Source organism: Leopardus geoffroyi, chromosome A1 (genome assembly GCF_018350155.1).
Source record: "Leopardus geoffroyi isolate Oge1 chromosome A1, O.geoffroyi_Oge1_pat1.0, whole genome shotgun sequence".
Classification (NCBI taxonomy): Eukaryota; Metazoa; Chordata; class Mammalia; order Carnivora; family Felidae; genus Leopardus; species Leopardus geoffroyi.
The window spans coordinates 110,253,350-110,275,275 of record NC_059326.1 but is presented as its reverse complement, the minus strand read 5'-3'; the positions used below and the strand labels follow the sequence as shown (position 1 = coordinate 110,275,275).

General features: G+C 43.0%; 1 protein-coding gene across 3 annotated transcripts in view; it reads left to right on the top strand.

Moving 5' to 3' along the window:
• Positions 1-21,926, top strand: part of FSTL4 (follistatin like 4) — a 591,179-nt gene that overhangs the window by 210,898 nt on the left and 358,355 nt on the right. For all 3 annotated transcript variants that reach the window (XM_045488893.1, XM_045488882.1, XM_045488902.1), the window contains one exon: positions 6,369-6,402. In XM_045488893.1, coding sequence (XP_045344849.1) covers positions 6,369-6,402 — 34 coding nt within the window. The remainder of the gene's footprint in view (positions 1-6,368; positions 6,403-21,926) is intronic.

The window sequence follows — 21,926 nt, the reverse complement described above, 5'->3', positions numbered from 1 at the left end:
CACTGGCGGCAGGGAGCAGCTTTGGTCTGCAGGTAGGAGCCCTGTCGAACTGACACTCAGACCAGTGAGGAGACTCCTGCCAGTGCTGATTCCTCAGGAGTAGAATTAGAGTTGCTCCGTATCCTTGTGAGCATTTGGTGTTACTGTTTTTTTGTTTGTTTGTTTGTGGATAGCAGTGTCCTGCTGTGGTTTTAACTTGGGAATTTCCTTTCCAAGGCATTTGCTCATTTTTTAGTTACGTGATTTGTATTTGTTTATTTGCAAAACTATTTTCTATATCCTGCATGAGTACTTTGTGTACAGGTATGTGTATTGCAAATATATTACCCTTAATGGCTTGACTTTTCACTGTCTTAATCCTGTCTTATAATGAACACAAATCTTCATTTAATAAAGTCCAGTGTATCATGTTTTTCCTTTATGGTGCTACCTTTCACATCCCATTTAAGAAATTTTCACTTGCTTAAAGGTGGTGAAGATCCTCTATTAAGGTATCTTGTGGGAACATAATTGTTTTTTCTTTCACGTTGAGATCTACAGTTCACCTTGACATACTTTTTATGTTTGTTATAAGAGGTTCTTTTTTTTTCCCACATGGATATCCAGTTGATCTCCCACCATCTGTTGAAAAAAGCCATCCTATGAGCACTGGGTGTTGTATGGAAACCAATTTGACAATAAATTTCATATATTTAAAAAAATCAATAAAATAAAATATTTAAAACAAGAAAAAAAAAGAAGAAAAAAGCCATCCTTTTCCCATCGTATTGCATTGACACTTTTGTCATCAACCCAGAAGCTGCATATGTATGGTTTTCTGCTCAATTTCAAATTCTGTTTCCTTCCTCCCTCCCTCCCTCCCTTCTCCTTCTTGGGGAGGGATCCAGCAAGTTTATTAATCTTTTCACAGAACCAACTTTTGGCTTTAAATTTTTATGGTATATATTTCCCCTCATTTTATTGATTTCTGCTCCTATCATATTTGTTTCTTACTACTTTTTGTGGACTTAAATTGTCCTTTTCCCAGCTTTCAGAGATAGATGCTTAGGTCATCGATTTCTATCCTTTACCGTTTTCTAACATAGGCATTTAAGGTTATATTTCCCTCAAAGCTCTGCTTTATCCACATCCCACACTTTCTTAAATGCCACAATTCAATTGTCATTCAGTTCAAAATGCCTTACTTCTTTTGTGACTTACTTTTTGAAATTATGCGACATACTTATAAATCCATGGGTCAATATTTTGAGATTTTTCTCCATACCCAACTGTTATTGACCTGTAATTTAATTTCACTATAGTAACAAAACTGTATTTGTTTTCTATATGATTTTAGTAATTTGAAACTTGCTGAAACTTCTTGATGGCTCAGCATATGGTCAGTTTTTATAAATGTTGAAGGGACAATTGAGGTGAATAAGTAGTATGCAGTTGTTGGTTACAGTGTTTCATGTACATCGTTGTTATCAACCCCAAAATTGGATGTGTGTGGTTTCCTGCTCAATTTCAAATTCTTTCCTTCTATGCTTCCTTCTTCCCTCCCTCTTTCCCTCTCCCTCCCTTCCACCCTTTCTTTCTTTCTTTCTTTCTTTCTTTCTTTCTTTCTTTCTTTCTTTCTTTCTTTCTTTCTTTCTTTCTTTCGCAATAGACGTAGGTCAAATTTGTTAATTACATGCTTGTTGAACCTTTTCCCATGTCCTTAATGTCTCTTAAACTCTTTTTAAAATTTTTCCTTCTTGGGGCGCCTGGGTGGCGCCCTCGGTTAAGCGTCCGACTTCAGCCAGGTCACGATCTCGCGGTCCGTGAGTTCGAGCCCCGCGTCAGGCTATGGGCTGATGGCTCAGAGCCTGGAGCCTGTTTCTGATTCTGTGTCTCCCTCTCTCTCTGCCCCTCCCCCGTTCAGCTCTGTCTCTCTCTGTCCCAAAAATAAATAAACGTTGAAAAAAAAAAATTAAAAAAAAAATAAAATAAAATAAAATTTTTCCTTCTTTATTTTCTCCCTTAAGATCTTCAATCTGATTATTTTCTGCTGCTCTAGCTTCTAGCTTACTCTTACTTGTGTTTAATCTTGTGTTAAATCCATCTGTTGAATTCTTTGGTGTTTAACTTTTAGTTCTAGAATTTTCACTTGATTCCTTTTTAATGGATTGCGATTTTATGATGAGATTCAGCATCTTTTCTTCTATTTTCCTGAGAAGATTAGTTATAATCATTCTAGAGCTTGTGTGTGATAATTCTGGAATCTGGATAAAGTATGAGTCTATCTTTGCTGTATATTTTTATTGGATTTTAGTCATTTGATCTCATTTCCTGCCATACTGTAATTTTGGATTGAGTGTTGGAAATTATGTATGAAAAATTATAAAGCCTGTGGATAATTTTGTCTTCCAGAGAGGATTTACTTTTCTTTTTATTTCTTCTTTTTTAAAGTTTATTTACTTACTTTGTGAGGGGAGAAAGGGCAGTGATAGAAGGAGAGAGAGAGAATCCCAAGCAGGCTCCACGCTGTCAGCACAGAGCCCAGTGCAGGTCCTTATTCATGAACTGCAAGATTATGACCTGAGCTGAAATCAAGAGTAGGTGCTTAACCAACTGAGCCACCCCAGTGCCCCTTACTTTTGTTTTTTAGTCCTAGAATACTGGCAGATCATCTTGATCTACTAGGGATAGAAATTCTTTGATAGTTTATGATCTCAACTAAAAGCTGCATTTATCAGGGTCACTTTTGCTTGGAAAAAGTCTTAGTTTTTTAGCTTGTTTGAGACTAATTTTTGCTTGTTTGTCATCCTCTTGCCTTTATACGTGCAGCTCAGACATAATCTTATAACTCAACAGGAAGCTGGGTGCAGATTATTGGGCTCACTTCCTTCTGGTTCTTTCCAGGATTTCAGACCCTCAAGTTCTAGCTACTTTGATAGCCACAACTCTGGTATCTCTCAACTCAGACTTATTTAAACCCTAAACCATCACTTTTTTTCCCCCCAGCCTTTATGCAAAACAGTACCCTAAGAGGAAAATGTAGCACCTCAAAGGACTTTTATTCTCTCTGAATATTGACTATTTAAGTTCTGGCTGCTTTGTTTTTCTCCCATGCCTTACAAACTTTTTTTTTTTTTTTTAAATCCAACTTTGCAAGCTCTTCTTTCATAGCCTGAATTGAAAATATCTGTCATCTGATTTCACACTACCTCTATAAATTAAGTGGAGATGTGCATAAGCTCTGTTAAGTGCATAAGGTTTGAAATTTAAATCCCAGCAGGCCACTGACCAAAATGTGAGACGTTGGACAAATTTAACCTCTCTGACCCTTTACTTCCTCCCCTTTTAATTAATACCTGAGAAATGAAGTTGAAGAAACTTTTAAAGATCTGATAATCCCATTTACTTAAACTATTTCAGAGCAGAGTTTAAGGAAAAATTCTGAATTCATTATATGAAGCTGGTATCATTTTAATTTCTAAATCTGAGAAAAATGGCACCTAAAAATAATATACCAATTTCATTTATGAATATTAATGCAAATACATTTACCATAATAACAGAATCCAGTAATATATTTTAAAAAGTGCATCATGTTTAAGAAATACTTATTCCAGAAACACAGAGACAGGTGAATACCATGAAGTCTATTAGGTAAGTCATCATATTAATAGTACAAGGGAGAAAAAGAATCCCATGAAAGCCTCCATAAATCCAGAAAAAAATACTTGCTAAAACTCAACACACATTTTAAATTTTTTGTTCAACAAATAGTGAGCATCTGCTCCATTATAGCCCTGAGGATACAAGAATGAAAAAGATACTGGCGCCATCCCAACTGTCATTCCAAGGGACGGAAACAGTCAATAAATAAACAAGTAAAAGGACAAGCCAGAACATACATTTATTTCAAAGACTCAATAAAATGTGCATGTATTTCATTAATAGGATAAACATGCCTTGGGCCAAAAGTCACCATTTTGTTTCCCTTAATAGGGAAACAGTAAAGATTTTCTTCTTAAAGTCAGAAACCAAACCAGTAGGCCCATGATGTTCACAGCATGTAACATTAGATTGAGGAATTAGCTAAAGCAATAAGACAAGAAAGACACAAGAGACCTAAGAATCGCAAAGAAAGAGATAAAATCTCAGGTATTTGAAGATTATATAAATACATAAATGGAAACCCCAAAAGAAGCCATGGAATAACTATTTCAAGCAATAAGAAATTTAGTCAAATGGCTGGTTAAAAATCCATGTATAAAAATTAATTACAATGTTACAAACAAAAAGCAGTTAGAAAATATAATCAAAGAGAAATTCTATTTGTGATAACAAATGATATGCAAAAAAGGAATATTTAGAATACATACAGAAAAATTATACTCTTGAAAGAAATGATAGTAGACTTGAACAAATTATTAAAGATACCATGTTGTTACATAAGAAGGTACAACATTGGGCATCTGGGTGGCTCAGTCAGTTACATGACCGAATCTTGATTTCAACTCAGCTCATGACCTCACATTTCCTGAGTTCAAGCCCCATGTCAAGCTCCTCAGCTGGCAGTGCAGAGCCTGCTTGGGATTCTCTCTCTCTATCCCTTTCTCTCTGCTCGTTCCCTGCTTGCACTTTCTCTCTCAAAATGAATAAATAAACTAAAAAAAAAAAGGAAATACTAAAACTACTTCTTTTTATTTAAAAAAAGACACAGCATTATGCAGATGTCTGCTTTCCTTAATTTATCACTTTTGTGCAATTGCAATAAAACATCCATAAATTCTTCTTGAGGTGTACACATTGTTTATGCATTTCTCCTCTTCCAAAAATACTAGTTATTTCCAGGGATGTGGTGCCAACCCCTGGAGCAGAGAGCTGAGGAGCAGTATCAGAGGGGCTGGGTTAGCTCTGTGTATGACGTGCCTTGCAGCTTACATATCTGTCATAACACTTACCATTCTCTGTGTTCCCTCTTCTGAACCCTGAGCTGGTGAGTGCCCCTCCAGGAACTAGCGTCCAGAAGCTCATTTGTTTAACTGTGCTGTGCTGATGGGCTGCTGGCCTATAGCATATATTTTCCATTGGTCTCCACTTAGGCTTTTGGCTCATTACAGAGGTGGCAGTCTAAGAATGTAATTTGGGGGTGGGGAACAAACTTTGCCTCGTCAGTTTCATCTCTCTTACTGCCTCTGCCTTCTGACCCCAAAAGTTTGCTAGACAAGAATGCTAAGTTGTGAAAAACATGTTGTTTGCTTAAAAAGTGCTGGTACTGAATGGTGTTCTTGGTTATGATGGTGAGAAGTTGGCATAAGCTTGATACTTTATTTTCTCTTCTTTGGTTGCTAGCTTGGCTTTTCAACTTACTCTCAACATTAAGCTTTTTATCCTAAACCCATTATTTGTGCTGAATTGTGGGTACTTTTTGTTAGTTGTGAAACCATGGTATATGTTCCCAGCCTTTCTCCCCATTACTTCTCACTGGGCCTCTTCCTGCTTCCTGCTTACTCTTGTCTGAAAGCCTGCCCATTCTGCAGTGCTATTTTCAAAGGTTCTTTTAAAAAGCCTTTTCTTTATGTTTCCACCTGAATATTAATATACTGGTATTTTTTTTTTCAAGGTAAAACCACCCCTTTACTTCTCCGTAATTTGTATTTGTTCTGTAGCCTTCTGTTCAACTGTGAATGTTTTCAATGCAGAATTCTGTCTGCTTCACTTATGTAACTTCTCAAGCACTTTGCTTATTCACCTACACATAGCAGGAAGATGGGATTGAATTAAAAAATAAAACAAAACAAATCAAGGGCTTAATTTAGTTCGGTGGCACAGACTGGCTGTCCAAATTGTCTTTAGGATTTCATCCTTTGGAAACTACTGAGTTGAGCATAGTCCATTGCTACATCATGCCATTGACCCACACAGAAGCACTGGGGGGTCTTCATTATGGCACCACAAATCACAACCTACTGCAGGTCGGATAATTCTGGCCCTGGTCTACTTATGTTTTCCCCAAGCCCTACAGAACCTACAGTCTAGGTGGAAGATGTGGTATCAGTCTGTGACAAGGTCTTCCTTAACACTTGGTACCAGCCCAGGTTCCACATAAGGAAGACCATGAGAACTGGCTCTGTTCCTTAAAAACTGATTGATTAACAATATATTTGTTGGCTAAGCCCCCAAAGCAACAAGTTGTTTACATTTACAGGTGTGTGTGTGTGTGTGTGTGTGTGTGTGTGGAGAGTTTAGTAGACCCAGCATTGCCGAATGTCATGTTCTTATGAGATTGTTCACCTTTTTGCGAATAAGTGAATGAGTAACAAAGGTGAGATCTTTGCAAGTATCTGTACCTATGAATTATTCTTCAGAAATACAAAATCTTTCTTTTCTTGCAGGAGTCCAGAAGCTTTGAAGTCACAAGAAGAGAAGGTAGGGAAAATGCATGCATACCCATTTCCTTCTCAGTGCTGACATTTTGGAAGTAGTCTGTTGAAGCTAAGATGAACTTCAGCCTATGGGAAGCTTGTTCTTTGAAATTTCATGTGGCCTTTTCTGGGTGCTGACTGGTACTTGTCTCTGAGAACTGTAAGAACTGAAAGCCATGTTTGCTTGTGAAAATGAAGTCCTCTACCTTCAAGCATCATAGGTGAGGTCTAGAGAACTGGCTTATTCATGATCATGTTTGCAGTCTTGAGAGAAGCCTCATTTTTGAGTGAAGTTGGAAGTAATTATTTGATTTCATGAAGCGAAAACAACATCAACAATAAAAAAAGCATTTATGATTTGAAATATTTCAATATCTGGGAGAAGATGGCATTGTGAAAAATATTTCTGATTAGATTTTTACAGCTTTAGCTAAGCTGAAATAGAAATAGCCAATTATTTTCCCTTTTGAAACAATTCCATGATGTTCATTTTCCCTACCAGTTCCTCTAGCACATTTGTTTTCTGGTCTCTGAGGTAAGTGTATATGGGTGGTGATTTCTGAAATGTCTTAGTGGAAATTGAAGTTTCCCTTACTCATTTGCAGCAGTACCTTCTGTCTATAAGAAGATGTCTTTCGTATGACTTGTGGAATCTTTGCCAATCATCTCTTTATTGCAGGGATAGAAAGATGAAGTCAGAAATCAAAGTGGCTTCTTGATCTAGGGTCTGACCATGGGTTTTCATTTTAACCACAAACTTCTCTGTAGCCCTGTCTCTAAAAAGAGTGGCAATCGAAAAAAATGTGAGCAAGTTTCTTATTGGCTTCTAAATTAAATATATCCTTGGCTCATGATTAGTTCTTCTTTTAAGCACCAGTATGAAAGACATAGAATGTCATGTTATCAAATTATGTTTCTAGAGCTTGGAAACCTAAGCCTTCCCTACTATCTGTATTGGTAAACGAATCCAACCTGTTGATTCCTGTTATTCATGGTGCTGGAACCCTGGATTCAAAGGATCTGGGTAATGTGGCCATAGGATGAACTTTGTGGCTTCCATTCCCATTTGGCACCATCTCTTGTTTTGGGCTCAAAACCCTCTGAACTGCATCTGTAGGGTAAACTGCATTGTGTGGATATCAAAACTATATGAAATTGGATGGATATGGGTGGGGCTGTGAGGACATGTTTCTTATTGATGACCATGTAAATTGGAAAGAAAATAGCCTTAAGCAGAGAAGTCAGCATGAAATTTGGTTTTGAATACTATTTAATTCATGTCGATAGCCCTGAGTATGAATTTTTGGAATTAATTTGCATTATGGAATCGCATATAAACCTGACTGTTCTGGAATTTTACTGTCCTTGTGTTCACAGTGTGAAATGTCTTTAATGGTAAGGCTGGGATATGAGGAAATCATGTGTATTTTTGCTTAGAGGCATTAAAAGGCTTGATGAGACCTCAGGCTCCAAATCCACTGAACACTGATATTGTTAGAGTTTGAGCAAAGGTGTGGTTGGGCTGTGCTCTATTCATTCATAACTTCTCTTTGAAAGCAGCAGCTCTTACAACTGGCTGACTGGGAACATATACTTTGGGTTTGTACTGGCAAATTTGTCCTGACATCACGTACACTTATTTTCTCCCGTTGTGAACTGATGTCTTTCTTGCTTGTTTTTGTCAAAGTTGAGTGTTTGAGAGTCCCTGAAATAGCATACTGCCTGAATGCCAACGCATATAACCTGACAGGAAGGAAGGAAGTAAGAGTGGGACCTTACAGGTTGATTCCAAGTATTTTAAGTCCTGAGAATTCACTTGCTTGAATGGTGGGGCTGTTAATCTTCAGAAGAGTGGTACAAGTATAAAAATAATAAACGTACTACAAATATTTCAATAAATGATTATTTCTACAGACAAAACTAAGACATTATTGGAGTGCCTGGGTGGCTCAGTTGTTTAAGTGCCCGACTTTTGATTTAGGCTCAGGTCATGACATCACAGTTCATGAGATCAAAGCCCACATTGGGCTCTTCACTGACAGTGTGGAGCCTGCTTGGGATTCTCTCTCTACCTTTCTCTCTGTCCCTTCCCCTCACTCTCTCTCTCAAAATAAATAAATAAAACATTAAAAAAAAAAGACATTATTGTCTCGTAACAACCACTTAGGGTTATTTCACAGCTAAAATTGAAAGAGCAACAATTAAGTAATGCTGAATTTTTCTACCTAGTTTACCAGGCCCAGGAGATTTTGGAGAGCTCTGGAGGAGATAGCTTCTGGGTCACACAATCCAAGATATTATCCCATTAAAAAAATTTTTTTTTAATTTTTTTATTTTATTTTAGAGCAAAAGAGAGAGAGCATGTGCAAGCAGAGGAGAGGGGCAGAGAGGCAGAGAGGGGGAGGGAGGGAAGGAGGGAGGGGGGGAGAGAGAGAGAGAGAGAGGGAGAGGGAGAATCTCAAGCAGGCCCCATGTTCAACGCAAAGCTTGAAATGGGGCTCAGTCCCACAACACTGGGATCATGACCTGAACTGACATCAAGAGTTGGATACTCAACAGACTGAGTCACCCTGGTGCCCCTCCCATTTTTTTGTTTTAATACTACATCTCCATCCCAGGTTCAGTGGTACACATGGATGAGGAGCCACAACTTCATACTACGTGACTTTTCGAAACTGCTGGTGACAGACCAAGGCTGTGAAGTGAGAACTGAGAGAGAATTAGCAGTGGGAATGGAGTCTAGGCTAAATCGCAGTGGGGTTGGATATCATTAAGGTGACTCAAATGTACTGTGTGCCTTAGACATGCTGTCTGCCTTATTTCCTTCTGCACTCCTCTCAGCCTTAGATCCCGTGGTGTTAGGGTTCTCAGATTGTGGCCCACTTACTTGCTTCTAGCTTTGATCACACTGTTCCTGCACCCTGAACGCTCTTGGTCCCTAATCTTTGTGAAATCCCACCTCTCCCTCATATCTCCAACTGTCTTTTTTAAAGTGTTTAACTTACTCTACCTTATCTTGGAGTTAAGGGATCCTATCATGTCATTTTCTAAGAATAGAGACCCTCACCTTATTCATCGCAGATTCTTCATGGCCCCAGTCCAGGGATCTAGTTGCTCAAGAATTGTTTTCTGAATTAAGTGCAAACCACCCATTGCTAAATGTGTATTGTCTTTTCACTCTGATTCTGTTCCAGTGACAGACAAGTGAGGCACTGAGTGCTTTGGTTTGAGAACGGAACTTTTTAAGGAGTGTTCTGTGGATATACATTGGATATTCTTAACTGATCAAAGTGTTCCACGTTCAGATAAGCTTTGTGTTATGGGTTGAATTGTGTCCTCAGAATAGATAGTTAATATCTTAACTCAGAACCTGTGGATGTGACCTTATTTGGAAATAGTTTTCTTGTCAAGTATGTAATCAAGTTAAGATTAGATTGTACTGGTTTAGGAGGGGGCCCTAATCCTATCAGTAACACCCTTATTAGAAGAGGGAAATGCTGGGAGAGCACCCTGTGATGATGGAGTAGAGATAGGAGGGAGGACTAGAAACCAGGGAATTTCAGAGATTGCTGGCAAGTACCACAAGCTATGAAGAAGCAAGGAAGAATCATCTAAAGCTTTCAGAAGTCATGTGGCTCTGACAAAACCTTGTCTTCTGACTTCTGGCCTCCAGAAATGTGAGAAAACAAATGTCTCTTGTTTAAAAACAGCCAGATTGTGGAGCTTTGTTGTAGCAGCCCTAGGAAAATAATGCACTTGGCCAATGCTGGACTCAATATTGTGCTGGTTGTTCCTACTTTGACTGCAGAACCTATTAGACCTTTAAGATGTTTAAATATGACTCACAAGTGGGTATAATATGCAGCATTTCTCAAACTTAGTTTCCTATGGTGCCTTAATTTTGTTGGTTTTGACCATCTCAGGGCTGTCATCCCATGCAATGTCCTTTGAAGGTCTACTCTAGGAAGTTCAGGCAGAAAGAGTGCTTCCTCATTGCCCAGGATGAGCACATGACTTGGCTCATGTGCTTTCCATGTGCATTGCATGAACAGAATAGTGGCATAGTAATAATAATAACTTATCAGTTCTCAAGTTTTCAGAGAGCTTTTACATTAGTCTTTCTGTCTTGTGAACCTCAGCAACCCATGACAGAGGAGAGAGGAGAGCATCTTACACATGAGACTCCTTCCTTGTTTTCCATGCTTATTTGTGGGAACTAGGGCTCCCTCTGGACCAATGTCCCTTTAATGCACTGATCTTCTCTTCTGTTCATTTGTGACCACTGCCAAGTCTAGAGAGCTAAGAGGGACTCTTGGAAGAAAACTGTCTAGGGGTCACTTTTTTCCAAGTCGGATTTGTGGTAAGGGCTCTCAGGGGAACCTGAAGGGAAATATATAGTATCAGGAGGTGTGGCAGGACTGCAAGACTTGTAGGATGTCTTTTGGGAAGGGCATATGCCCACCCCAGCTGACTGAGCCCTTCCTCCTTCAGGGCAGTCCTGTATCACCCTAGTTTCCCAGGACCCACCTGTGCTCACCGCGAGAAGACATGCCTGCATCTTCATCTGCTTTCCACTGCAGGTGTTCTTACCCCCCCCTCTAGGCATCCACAATTTAATTTCAACTTCGTCTAAGGCTTCAACCAAAGGTGCCGACTTCACCACTCCAAGACACTCCTGTGTCCATTGTGAGGGCCAGTGCTGATTGTGTCTGCCCGAATTCATCTACTCAAACCAGTACTTTTCTCTAACTGACTCCATCATGTTGAATTACACCATGAGAGAACACTTGAGTGAGCTGAGCAAGTGGCCAGTATAATTCAGCCCTTGTCAGCCATCTCTTAGGAACATGGGTGATCTATAAACTATTCCAGATGTCTGTGATTGTGTTGTGATTAGAGGCTATGAGTTTTGGGGTGGGCACCAGTGTCATACTGCATTATCCACCCTCCCAGTGATGGATCACTTACATGTTCCAGTCCAGACCAGCCTGGCCTCGCTTCCAGCAGGGCTGTGAGGGAGACCTGAGAGCAGGGATGCTGCTGTCTTCCCAGAAAAGAAAAAGAGGAGTGACAGTCACACAGCCCAGTGCCTCTGACTCCTTAGCAATGCAAATCGCCTAAATAAACATAACCTGCCAGTTCCCACTGTGTGACTAGAGCCTCCCTTTCTGAAAATTCTTGGAATTAGTCCCTAATTGGCAGCTGCTTCTAATAGCCCCCTTATAGTTCTCTGCATCTGGGTGAACTTCAGCTATCAAGAGTTGCATTCTGTTTACCATTAATTTTGATTTTGTTTAGCAGATGTTTTCTGGATCTCTCAGTTGCCTGCATAATCTGTCTTGGTATAATGTGAACTGGCTAACTCTCTTCTATAAAACAGATTAATAAACTCCTAGCTTCTTTTGAGGTAACTTCTTTAATGGCTGCAGATGTAGGGATTCGAGAAGGGAGCTATCCAAATTTGACTGAGTAGTAGGTCCTTTTCAAATCAAGATTGCCATCTGGGCGAAGAGATGAAGTTTCCTTTACCATTCTACCCTCACTCACATACAGGGGAGCTTGCTAGCTCTCTCCTACAGTCAGGGGACCTCAGAAAGTTGAGTGACATCTATCTCTTTTAGCTTCTAACCCCACAGAAATTGGCTCTTTCTGGGCAGGGCTGCCCTTTTTCAGCTGCTGGGAAACTGTATTGTACCCACTTGCCCCAGCTCCAGTGGGAAGTAGATGGCACATGTGGCACAACTTAGCCCGTGTCCATTCTATCCTCTGTCAGAGTCTTTAACATTTTGTTCAAATTTCTTGATTCCGCAATCAGAAGAACCAAACAACTCTCTTCTCCTGTTGCCTTTAAGAACTTAAGGACAACCCACCTAAAATTCCTCTCCCCAGATTAAGGTTCTCTGGCCACTGGGGTTAGAAATTGTCCTTGAGCATCACAGTCACCAACCCTTTCTATTTCCTTTCAGTTAATGCTTCAGAAGAAAGCTCAGGGATTGAAGTTAGGGGCCTTTCCCAAGGATCATGCACAGCTTTAGCTAGAGGAATGTCAGGCTGTGGGTCACCCCAAGCTTCTGTTCCCTGAGTTTCCCCGAGATAATTCTAAGTGCCTGGGCCTGGAAAGATTAGCAGTGGACTAAGACAGCCTGAGTGAGCCTGAGTTCTCACTCCTGTCCCTATATAGGATATTCCTTGATCAGAGGTCTGCAAGGCTCTGGGTTTGTGGCTATTTCATCCTAGCCCTGGGCCATTTCAGCTCTCTGCAGTGATTTAAAAAAAATTTTTTTAACGTTTATTTACTTTTGAGAGAGACAGAGCAGCAGTGGGGGAGGGGCAGAGAGAGAGAGGAAGACACAGAATCCAAAGCAGGCTCCAGGCTCTGAGCTGTCAGCACAGAGCCTGATGCAGGGCTTGAACTCATAAACTATGAGACCATGACCTGAGCGGAAGTCAGATGCTTAACCGACGGAGCCACCTAGGCGTCCCTCTCTGCAGTGATTTAGAAGAAGCAGGACCTCTCTGGGTACAGCTCAGGACTGATGATGGCAGCTCTTCGTGCTGCTGTTTGAATTGCACTTGTGTGACTCCTTGCCCGGGGCTTCAGCACCATAGAACACAGCATGGGTGGATATGGTCTGTGCTCAGAGCAGAGGGTGGTGGAGGGTGGGCAGCTCTCGTGCTGCTGTGCAGGATGAGCCCTGGGGGAGCATGGATCGTGACTCTTCTTTCTGGCCTCTCCTGCCTCTCACACAGCAAGCGCTGAAAAAGTGCTAGACGTCCGGCACATTCCAGGGCTGACTGGGCTCTATGTCATATCTGCACTTATAAGGCAAAATCACAGGTATAGGGGCTTCCTGGTTGTTTGGCTGTGGATCCCACAGCTTCAGGACGCCTTTGCCCTACCTGCTGCACATCCTCTTCTCACCAGCGCCCTTGGAAGCCTTGCTCTCCTTAAATAGCATCCTCAGAGAGCTACTGTGCTCTTTCTGAGGACTTGTGGGTCCCTCTGTTAACAGGTACTTACAAGCTGCTGGTGCGAGTGAGGCAGTTCTCTGTGGTTGTGATGGCAAGCTGTAGGGCCTTGGTAGGTCTGGACAGGGCAGTGAACTCCTGTGCAGTGAGCTGTGCTTCTCAAAGGAGTCTCCTCGGGGGTTGTGACTATACACTTTGAACATAGGTCCCTATCTGGAATGTAAGGAGGAAGAGTTGTGTTCTCTATGAAGTCATAACCCCCAAAGGATATGAACCACAGCTGATGTATCAGGACAATGGGGTGAGGCCTTCACGAGATCGCACAGCCGGAAACATGCTGAACTTGCCCACCGAGGCCTGAAGAGAGGGGATAATGGCACTCCTCTTAGGCCTGCTGAGGCCCATCCCTGCCCTGGAGGCTCGCCTCTCTTTGAGATCCCACAGGGAAGGTTGACATTTGCTGTGTTCACCCCTTGCCTGGCCCACAACACAGAAGGAGATTTTCTGCTTTTCAGGAACCCTTGAAATTGTCTTCTCCATATAAACACTGAAGCTCTCTTCAAACTTGTTAAGCCATTTGCCCTAGCAATATTAATGTGCCACTGGCAAGCCTCTGGGGTTAATTATCTGTGACTTCAAAATCATTTGTTTCTGTCCCTTTTGTCTCATTGCTGCTCAGTACTCTTTCTTTAATAGGAAATGAGGTACAAAGTCCAACTGACCATTATATTCTAATTCTTTTCTTGTCATCATAATTAATTCATCTTTTTAAAAGTCTTAAAAAAACAACAACCCTTCCTTCCTATTTTCAGATTGTGTTGTCTCTTAACAAATGTTTAATCTCCCCACTTCAGTGGGAGCAGAGCCAAGACTAAAAATAAACTGCAAGGTGAGACATGTCATCGAAATGAGTGTGGCCTACTAGTGCTCTGTCTCCTGGCCCCACTCACTTTTAGGAGCTCCCTGCCGCCCACATGTTGGCCTGTTTGTCTTGAGTGGCCGTGGTGAGGGCTTCCTGGTGTGTCCTTTTGTGCACATGCTGTGCTTGGTGAATGAGCCACAATGCCCAGGGAGGGCTCTTGCAGATCAGGTTAAGCAAGATAGAGAGATCCTGTGCACGGCAACCCACCCAGTGGTTCTCTGCACGCGGTTTCCCTCATACTTCTTCTTGGCCAGGGCTGTCGTTGGATTCCAAGAAATACGGTCTGCATGTAGAAAACTTCGTGCAAAATGTTGAATATTTCATGAAAGAAGATTAGCTTGCCTTGTGCTCTCTAGAAAGTCAGAGAACACATGCCACAGAAATGAGCAGGTTCTGCCTGGCTTCTGGCTCTGCAGGGTGTTGACAGTGACCTGAAGCCTTTGGGGACAGGTGCAGTCAGCAGAGGGAGGTCTGAGTGTAGTCCAGTGGTGCCTGGTGCTGTTCAACAGGGCATCCAGGCCAGACATTGCCCACCTGTCTTAGTCTCTGGAAACTGCTGGGGAGTTCTTAGCCTCTCAGCTCCTGTCTCATCACAGCAGTGTTTCTAAAGCAGTCTGGAGCCTAGCATGACAATACTACTTCTAAAAGAGAAACAGCTCCTGTGGAAAGTCCCATTCTTAGGATTTCTTGAGGGTTTACTGGGTGCTAATGGAACTTTCCTTGGGTGGGTTGGAGTTTGCGTGGCGTGCAGTGAAGACAAGGTGTGTTCCCTGACCTTACAGAGTTTTCCCATGAATGAATGTATCAGTTGATGAGATGTACGAGTGTCCAGTAGACAGAAAGGCCACCTGGGTGTGCCTGCCACGTGGCCAGGCATCTCACAGATGGGCCAACAACCAAGTGTGAAATCATTTGCTCAGTGTAGACCAACATGGGGGCCCTAGAGAGCAACTCGCTGAATATTTTGGTAGAGGTGAAGTCTCAGGGTCTTTTCTCCAAAGGATGGTTATATTGACAGATAGTCTCCTTTTGACTCTTAATCATACACCCTATCAGTGGGAACATGTTGTAAATCACAAAACTCAGCCATCTTGACCAAATAGAGAACCTTATTGGCTTATGTAACTGGACAGTCGGGAAAGGAGTGGAGGGGTGAGGGTGCTGGCTTCAGGTATGCTTGGTATAGGATGCAAAGTATAGGATTCAGGTATGCTGGTTTCTCTTTTCACCCCCTTAATAGTTGACTCCTCTTCATGGTAAGTGTCAACGTCCCCACTTACGACTCAGTGTCCTCTGGAGGAGAGAGAGAGCCTCTGGTTGGACAGTTCTCAAAGAAATGTTAAGATCCCCTCAGGTGGGACAGGCTGGGGTCGTGTGCCGCCACCTGAATCTGGAATGACCCAGTGTGCTGCTATGTGTTACTAGGCTCCACACAGGTCCCGGCATGAGCCCCTGTAGTCAAGATGGCATGAGAGAGGAGTGGGGGGAAGGTGGATCCCCAAAGAACAACTGAACCTTTGCCCAGATAAGACCTATGGATGCAGGAAGGTAAAAAAGTCCACTATGCATATTAGCGTCTACTGAGTTATGCCACATCTGGCTGTCTACCATGTTCTCCACTCCCAGGGGATTTGGAGTGCCTCGAGGTAAGGTGAGCTTAGCCAGCGTCCATCCAGCATTTGTGCGGGAAGGCATGTCTCTCAACTTCTGGAGAAGGAAACCAAGACTGAGGCCCTGCTGACCAGAGGTCACAGGAGCTTGGGGGAGGGAGTGTGAGTTGGAACCCAGCTTCCTGATGACAGGGCATGTTTGCATTTTGTGAAACACAGCTGCCTCCAACGATGGGGTAGCCTGCTCTTTCACTCCCTTCCATAGTGACAGATGCAGTGACTTAGTAGGGATGCATCAAGAATCCACTCGCCCAAATTGGGGGAGCCTTAGCATTCCTTCAGACCCCCAACATATCCTCCTTTCTTTAGCCTTCCAACCAAAGGGCGTAAGGATCAAAAGCTAAAGTTCATATTCTCCCCTGATGGTGACTTCAGTGCTTGCAGCCAGGAGGCTTCTCAGAAGCTTTCTTTTCCATTTTCCATTAGAGATACTGTTCTTTTGTGGCGGGGGGGGGGGGGGGATAGGTTGGGGGGGGCTTACTGTACTGGATGCTTCTAGATGGCAGCGGGCCAGGTGGGGGCACAGATGGAGATGGGGGACCTGGGCTTCACAGACAACCAGAGCTCTTGTTCAGGAGCCACCTTTTACTAGGCACCTTCTCGATTATCCATGCCTCGACTTAGGGTCAAAGCGTCGCTTCGCTGCTTTCGTATAAATTCCTTAGAATTGAAGAGTTCTTGATGGAAACGTTTTAACTTCAGTCCTTTACTTAATTCTCATGAACACCCTCTGATACAGGCATTGCAATTTTATTTTGTCAATAGAAAAATGTGGGAGACCCTTTGAACTCTACAGGAAACCGATCAAAGAATTTAAGTGGGCTTAACTGAAGTCTGGCAAGAAGGCACATTCTCGATGGAAATTCAGCACTGTTGCTACAGTTCTGATGGAAATTGTTCATATTCACAAACAGGAACTCATCATTCCGCAGTTGAAGTGCAAGCAGGGTTGGGGTCGCGGGACCCCATGTGTGCTGCTGCCAGGGAGAAACAGGGACCTCCACGTTCTGAAGACATGTGCTTTAAAGACAGAAAATCACAGGTCTGGGAAAATGAGTTGTCAGAGTAAAAATACATTTCAGTCTCTTTGTTTTACTAATTTTAGCAGTTATTTGCGTTCTCTCTCTCTCTCTCTCTCTCTTTTTCTGGAAGCAGCACTCCCATCCAGCTGTTCGGCTACAGCATTTGAATTTTTATCATTTGTGTGAGTCCCTGCCTATTTGGACACAAAATGGGAGTCCTGTGGCTAAGAGAGGACGTTCATCTGATAGGGTCAGATCTAATCTCAAACTTAGAAACTTCAGGTGAAAATAAAATGAGTTGAATTTTTTTTTTTTTTTTGAGACCACAGTTCGGTAAAGCTGTGCTAGCAAATCGCTTTCCCCCTGTATACAGAATTTGGAATAATAGCACCTTATACTTTGATGGTGTCACCAGGCTGCTTTTTGCTCTCAAAGAGCTTTCTCATTTGTCATCTCATCTCATCATTGATGAGAACCTTTGTGTTAGATAGAGGGAGGATGTTAGCATTGGTGTCTGACAGATGAGGAAACTGATGTCCAGAGGTGGCCAGGGTCTCGTCCCAGGGCCCACAGCCACTTGGGGCCTGGCGGGAGATGAGAACAGTCAGTCGGGAGCTCCTCCCACCTGGCTTCCTCTTTCAGTGGGAGTTTATGGCAGGGCTTTTCAAATTCAAACCCAATGGAAAAGTACAGGATTTTAGCCCTGTTTGGGCTCTTTTAAAAACAAATTATTTTAAAGACAACTTTCCTCATCTGTCAATGTAATGATTCTGTACCGTGGGGAGAGTATTCAAAATGTGTGGGGAAAACGGTAAAAGTTAATCATTTTCACGGTACCTGTCTGTGGCAAGGTTTAATTATCACTTGACATATTTCACAGTTTAAGATGATGACAGTTTAAAATAGAGCCAGAGAAAGCCAGAAAATACCTTCATTACCGGGTGTCGGGTGCTGTGTCAGAGTCACCCCCAAATGCAGATGTCCCCCCCCCCCCCAGACAGATGATTCTGTGTCATTTTCTGTTAGCTACAGATGTCCCAGGAACTGAAATCCAAACCAAGAACTCCATTCTGACCCTGTTGTCATCGCCCAGGGGGAGCATGGGCAAACTCTCGCAGTGCGGTTTGCTTTTTGCACCATCTTCCAGATGCTCACCTCCTCAATGCCCTCCCAGATCCAAATCTCTCATGGTCTTCTGCAGCACTGCTAATGAACAAGACACTTCGCTGTGAAGTGGGCTCCGAATGAATGAATGAAAGCTATTTAGACTACAAGGGGTATGTGTCTCTGAGGGCATTGCATACCTTCCTGAGAGGAGAAGGCTGAGAAGCAGCTTCTGGTTGTGGTTTGCGCTAGTTGTTTAATAAGCGCAGAAAATAATTAAATAACTGTTTCTTTCCTGTGAGATTTCTGGAAGAGGAGCTGTCCAAGAGCAGACCCGTCTGTCCACATTTCAGATTTCAGTTTGGAGAGTCCCAGGAGAGGCAGCAGATGAAGCCATCTCAGAAATGCAAATGCTGTTTGACATCTATTAGTTCAATGCTTATCCATTGCTGACAGCCAGATCCATTAGGACGCCAGTGTCACGGATCAGAGACACTTGGAATGTAGTGAGAGCCGGGCTGCCGCTGGTCGAGCCCCAATGAGATGATCTAAGAACTCTCTGGATGTGCCCAGCACTCTGGTCCGGGCTCCGCCCCATCTCTGCACCTCGTGCTCTGGTTCCCAGGGCCAGTCCCCCAGCCAGCCTTCCTGGCTGCGCCCCTCCCACCGAGCAGCCTGCCTGAATGCTCTGCCTGCTGATGCTCACGCCCTCCTTGAGAAGTCCGACTTGCATCTTGGCCCTGCCATTCATGGAATCTGCCTCATGATCCCCCTGCAGGTCTGGAAGGGCCCTGCAGGGTCACTCCTTATATTCCCAGGTGAGGACACAGGCTTGAACAGGTGAAGTGACCAGTGTCAAGCCCCATGGCTAGGGGGTAGCAGAGGTAGGATGTGAGGACTGAGCTGGGGTTCATAAACCGCAGGTCTCTCCATGGCTGGGTTTCAGTACCTTCCCTTTTGCCCTACCCTTGGGGGCATGTTTTCCTTTCTCTAGAGAGGGGCACAGTGGCTAGGATGCCCCAGATGCTCATCCGTCATTTCTTAGTGATGGACCTTCTGGCTGAGTTTTGTAGTTAAATTCTTGGCTTTGACTTGTGTTGAAAATATTTCTCCATATATTGTTTTCCTGTTGTGGGGAAAGGACAAAACAGGACGGGGCACATGGTGACAAATGTCATCATTAAAGCTCTCATAAGCTTCTCTGAGTTAACTTCCTTCAACCCTCTCCGTCGTCCAGCGTGGCCAGCGAGTGTGATTTTCTGTTTATAGAGGAGGAAACCCGCGCTTTTGAAGGATCAGTGGCCTGGCTGGTTGGGTGCTTCACTTAGCAGGCAGCTCTTCCAGTAGCCACTGTAATGAAATAGAGTCTTCTGTGTCTCACCGCTGTGGTTTCCCGAGGACCCTTGTCCCCAGGACTCTCAGCAATAAGGCAAATCTCTAAGGCCTTTTCTGAACTGTCTGCTCTTGAGAAGCTAAGCAAGAGAAGGTGCCTCCGTGGCTGTTTGTTATGGGAGTGGGGGCAGCGGGAAGGATTGGAGGACTTGGAAAGTATACATCAGAGGCCACATACTGTGAAGCTGGGGCCACGCCTTGGAACAGAGGTGAGGGTGCTGGTCCCGACTCCTGATACAGACAGTGAGCTACAGGCAGTGCCAGCTTCCTCCGGCCCCGCATTCCCGTGGCGTTCAGAGAGAGAGTCCATCTTGTGGGCCAGGAAACCCGATGGCAGAGACTAAATGGCCACTGTGGCTGCTGTCCAGGGAATGATGGGAGCCGGAAACTGTGCCCATAGGCTGCCTCACCCTACACCCTGTGAATGCTGGGTACTCTGTGTTCTGCTCCTGTGTTTACGGCTCTGGGAAGGACTTTGGCCCACACCTGCCTCTCCTGCCTGCTGGCTTGTGTCTAAACCCCCCATTACTGATTCAAACCCCTTTTCCACATAAGCACCCCCCAGAGTCATTTTGGATCCTAAAGGAGTCCCAGAACTCCCACCAAGCCACTTCCTACCCTACCTGGGCAACTCACCAAGCCTATCTGCTTCTTTCTAAGGCTTTTCCTGAGACCCTGGAGCCCGGGGTCTGTTCTGTATTTGTTTTGTATGATAAGTTTCAAACTGGTGGTCCATGGGCTACATTCATCCTGTGGTCATACTGGACTTATACAATGTTGGTCTTCATAAGGTTTTTTTGTTTTTACATTTTCAGTTGAATAATCTATATATACACACATGTACATACAGTGGAATATTACTCAGCAATCAAAAAGAATGAAATCTTGCCGTTTGTAACAGTGTGGATGGAACTAGAGTGTATTATGCTGAGCAAAATGAGTCAGTCAGAAAGACAGATATCACAAGATTTCGTTCCTATATGGAATTTAAGAAACAGATGAACAGGGGCGCCTGGGTGGCGCAGTCGGTTAAGCGGCCGACTTCAGCCAGGTCACGATCTCGCGGTCCGTGAGTTCGAGCCCTGCGTCGGGCTCTGGGCTGATGGCTCGGAGCCTGGAGCCTGTTGCCGATTCTGTGTCTCCCTCTCTCTCTGCCCCTCCCCCGTTCATGCTCTGTCTCTCTCTGTCCCCAAAATAAATAAACGTTGAAAAAAAAAATTAAAAAAAAAAAAAAAGAAACAGATGAACATAGGGTAAGAGAAGGAAAAATAAGATAACAGAGCAGGAGGCAAACAAACCATAAGAGACTCTGAGATACAGAGAACAAACTGAGGGTTGCTAGAGGGGGAGGTTACTGGGGGGTTAAATGGGTGAGGTACATTAAGGAGGGCACTTGTTATGATGAGCACTGGGTGTTATATGTAAGTGATGAATCACCAAATTCTACTCCTGAAACTATTACTACACTATGTCAACTAATTTGAGTTTAAATTAAAAAAAAAATAATACAAATTAAAAAAATAAATAAATAAAGGACAGAGTGAAATGCTTTGGTAACCCTGGGCCCACATGGCTTCATGTCAACAGCAGGCTGGAGTGAGCAATCGTGTCCTTAGAATGTGCACATGCTCTTCTGTTTGCCACAGTCCACACTACTCCCTCGTGCCTCCTTGATCCTGAGACTGTCAGATGGAGTTTTGAAAAATAAATAAGATCAAGGTGAAATCCCAGAAGAACCATGCTTACTAAATTACCTTAGTGGCCTTCATAGGCATTTGAGTTTCCAGCTCATTTTGCACTCAGATTTATTGTTAATCACAGCACAGTAGAGCTAGATGTCACAGGTGGGGACAGTGACAAAGGGAGGAACTTAGTATGAAGGCTGAAGTAATCCTTCCAGACTCAGCCCTCCTTGAGAATCTCTGGTGTTAGCAGTGGGTCCTTTGGTTCAGGCGGTTAAGTGTTCCATTAAAATATCTACTTTTCTGATATTTATGCCTTGATCTGTACATGTTCACTTTAGGCTATAAGTGTGCAAGTAAGTTTCCAGCTTGCTAATTAACATTTGTGCCTCTTTCTGTAAGTTAGGTCTTTAAAATGGATCAGTTGCTTTAAGTATTTAAAAGACATTCCACATATATTATAAAGTAATTACTTTCCACAGATATTTCCCACTGATATTTGTTACATCTAAATATACATTTACAGTACGCACTAGACCAGAATAGTTCTGATTTATATATTTTGGTCCACTGAGCTTAAAAAAAAAAGAGATTAAAAAAATTTTTTTTAATGTTTATTTATTATTAAGAGACAGACACAGAGTGTGAGCAGGGGAGAGGACAGAGAGAGGGAGAGACACAGAATCTGAACCAGGCTTCAGGCTCTGAGTTGTCAGCACAGAGCCCAACGTGCGACTCGAACTCACAAACTGTGAGATCGTGATCTG